Raw genomic sequence first — 3,522 nt, forward strand, 5'->3', positions numbered from 1 at the left:
TATAGAGGGGGCATGATCACACGAAAAAGGTTTCAGTCGGAAGATCGTGCAGTTGTACCCACGTCTTTTCTTTACGGGCGAAAGGATTAAAACCTTGCAGATCCCAGCGCAGCAAAGCATGTGGGCGAGAAGATAAATTGTACCAGCCACAGACAGGCTAGGGTTGAACAGCAGCAGCAGTGGCGACAACTACCCCGAAAAGTGGAGTGCATAAGCATACAGTAAGTATCAACCAGTAGTGGATTCTCATATCGCCAGGGATCGATTAACGGTAGCATGCGTATGGGCTTCCCCTGTCGTTGTCGCGGTGTTGTTGCTGGTGTGAAGTTGAGAAGACGTCAAGATGACCCAAAACGGCTTTTCCGAGAATCTCCGCCAAAACATCCCGTCCCTGCATTTAGTAACAAGAAGATGTATTCTCCGTATAGAGAGCGCAATATAAGAATCTGCTGCCAGGGGTAACAGACGAGCTAAGAAGCTAAGAAGGAAGCCATGCTTACTTGTATAAACTAATATTCCGGTCTTATATCATTGACACGGCTGAAAAGTATGTCCTACCGGCCATCTAAGAGGTGTCTCTCTGGCCGCAACACCTACTCTTCGTGCATTTGGACCGGCGCCATTGAGGCGAGACATGGCTTGGCTGCATTTGCGAGAATATCTATAGAAGGTTCTGATATCGGCCTGACAACCCGCTTGGTCAATGTTCAATTAAGTATGGAGATTAGACTCTCGGACGTATATAGTTATCTATTTTCATATAGTATTTTAGGCCCTGATAATCTTCAGCTAGAAGGTTCAGGAAGGGTCAGGAACACCGCTAAAGTGGCATTCTGGACGGTAGTTAACTCTAAAGGAAGAGAGAGAGACCGGATGCCGCAGAGAAATTGCTGATTGGCTATCAGGCAGCACACCAGGCAGAAGTTCGCCCCAGACATACGGAGGGGATGAGAAGAACCGATATTAGCCAGGGGTATCACCAGCCGTCTCACATGAACACTTTTGTCAATTCGTGGGAAAAGAAAGCGAAGGCGATGGCCTTCATTCTAGATGGGGCTGATATGATGTATGCTCTGTGTGTGTGTTGTATGCTGTGGAGCAAACGGGGGGAAAGTGACAAGTAAGAAAAGAGGTGACTGATTGTGAGATGGTGCATGAAGATAACGGTGCAGTGCATGGGGATGACATTCAAGAGCTATCCTCTGGTGCTTTCTCTAATTCAAGGGTCGACATGACCAGATCCTCCACGGCCTGGAGGTTTTCATCGTCCCGTTTTCCGCCGAACTGTGCGCCTTCATCTTCCCCTGCCACTCTCTGGTCCAGAGCTAGCTTCGTCTGCCCCAGTGCATGGATCTGTTCTTCGATTGTCCCTCTTGTCACAAGGCGTACAACCTCGACTTCACGGGTCTGGCCGACACGGTGCGCACGGTTTTCTGCCTGGATGTCTTCCTGGGGATTAAAGCTAGAGTCAAATATTATCACTTTGTTAGCGCAGGCCAAGTTGATCCCTGCACCGCCGGCCTTCGTGGATAGCATAAACACCGAGATGTCCACTTGTTCATGAAAGGCATCAAGAATAGACTGGCGGTCTTCAACGCTAGTTTTCCCATCGAGGCGGAAGAATTTGATCTTCTGTGTCTCAAGGACCTGTTCAAGAATGTCCATGACCATCGTGAACTGGGAGAAAACCAAAATTCGGTCCCCCTCCGCAATATATTTATCCAAAAGCTCGCAAAGCTTCTCGACTTTTCCAGAATTCATCCATTCCTTATTCTTGAGCGCAAACCTGCCAAGCGCGGCGGGGCTGCCTGTACAGAGAGTATGGCATTCAAAGTCATTATACTCGCGTAATTCAATGTAAATTTGATCAGGGTCGGAATGTGTCCACTTCTCGTCCTTCAAACATGCTTTCGACATTCGACTTAGCGTCTTGTCATCATAGACTCGACGGGAGAAGAGTGGGTGAATTGCAGCTTGTCGCAATTTCATCAGAATATTTGACGACTTGTTTCTCGTCAATTTCTTCCCCGCCGCCCGGTCGGCTATATGTTGCTTCACTGACTCAATCTCGCTATGATAAATCTCTTTTTGAGATTCATTCATTTCGCAGTACTCAACGCGGGAAATTTTAGCGGGCAGGTCAATCACCTGATGTTTCTTCCGCCGCAATACAAATGGCATGAGCATGGATTTTGCTCGAGCAATTCGTTGCGCGGACAGCAAGGCCGAATGTGTATCATCCACCGTTCTGGCCTTGGCCCTGAATATGTACTCAAGATCATCCTTCCGCTCTCTGAAAACCGAAGGTAAAATGAATCCAAGGAGCGATGCGAGCTCCTGGAGATTGTTTTGCAGAGGCGTACCTGTCAGAAGGAGGCGGAATTGCGCTGGTATACGAATAAGTTTCTCGTATAGTTGAGATTTGCTGCTTTTTAGCATATGGCCTTCATCATAAACGCAAACGTTGAAGTTCATGGACCGAAGAAATGCGGCATCGACCTTCGCTTTTGCAATGGTATAAGTAGTAATAACAACATTGATATTATCTCTGTTGTCTTCTATCTCAGTTCGAATTTCTCCTCGAGCGGCTTGCCCTGCATAGTATGGCATTGTTTTGAGCTTCGGGCAGAAGAGCGAAAACTCGCGAAGCCAATTCTCAAGGGTCGAAGCTGGGACAACGACCAGGTGAGGCCCAGTGACACCAACTTCAAGGAGATGAGAGAGAAAAGCAATGACCTGACAAGTCTTTCCCAGTCCCATGTCATCAGCAAGGATACAGCTCAGCCCTTGGTCGTAGATTAATTTGAGCCAGTTGATCCCAACAACTTGGTAATCCTTCATCGTGATAGTATCACTCATAATGGCAGGCTGGGATATAAATTTCCTGCCCCGGGACTTATCTCTAACGTCATCTGCATCGTCACTTGCACAACAACGGCTGGACGGGCTTCCGATCCCAGAATCCTGGATCCCATCTGGCGGAGCCTTGTCAAGAGAAACTAGCTCCAATTCGCCACCGTCCCTTTTCGACCCGAAAATGTCGACTCCCCAGCGTTTTATCTCTGTTGCTATTGGTTTCCCAAGAGACTCGCATTCAGCAACTAGCGCATCAACTGCCTCATATCCTGTCCACATATCCAGACATTTGTCAACTATTTTGTCGCCCAGAGGTTTCTTGGAGGTTTTCCTTTTGTTTCCAGGTGTTTTCTCCGAAGTGTCGGATTGCTCAATGGAAACACGTCGAGCCGAAGCTAAAGATGAGAATGGTCTTTGTAAGATGAATTCGCTTGCAATGTCAAACGTAATTTCTGCGATATCGGATAAATCATCAGGAGAACATGAATTGAAAAATTCCAGTACTTTTGCTTCCTGTGTTCCATCATCAGGACTTAGATTTTCAGCTTCTGAGTCGGACGAGTAGTCATCTTCAAGGGGTATTCTCGGTGAGGCTGCCCGTGCTTTTCCACGAGCGACAACCTTTTTAGAGGGTTTAAAGGGACGTCGATCGGTCAGATACAGCGG

At 47.5% G+C, this 3,522-nt stretch overlaps 1 protein-coding gene across 1 annotated transcript; it reads right to left on the minus strand.

The window, feature by feature from the left end:
- Nucleotides 1-1,188: 1,188 nt before the first annotated feature.
- Nucleotides 1,189-3,135, minus strand: MGYG_06636 (helicase swr1; the record flags this gene model as incomplete). Its single annotated transcript, XM_003170602.1, has 1 exon — nucleotides 1,189-3,135. The coding sequence occupies one exon, from the start codon at nucleotides 3,133-3,135 to the stop codon at nucleotides 1,189-1,191; it is 1,947 nt and encodes a 648-aa protein (XP_003170650.1).
- Nucleotides 3,136-3,522: the final 387 nt, after the last annotated feature.

This window comes from Nannizzia gypsea, genomic scaffold, assembly GCF_000150975.2.
Source record: "Nannizzia gypsea CBS 118893 supercont1.6 genomic scaffold, whole genome shotgun sequence".
In the NCBI taxonomy this organism is placed as follows: Eukaryota; Fungi; Ascomycota; class Eurotiomycetes; order Onygenales; family Arthrodermataceae; genus Nannizzia; species Nannizzia gypsea.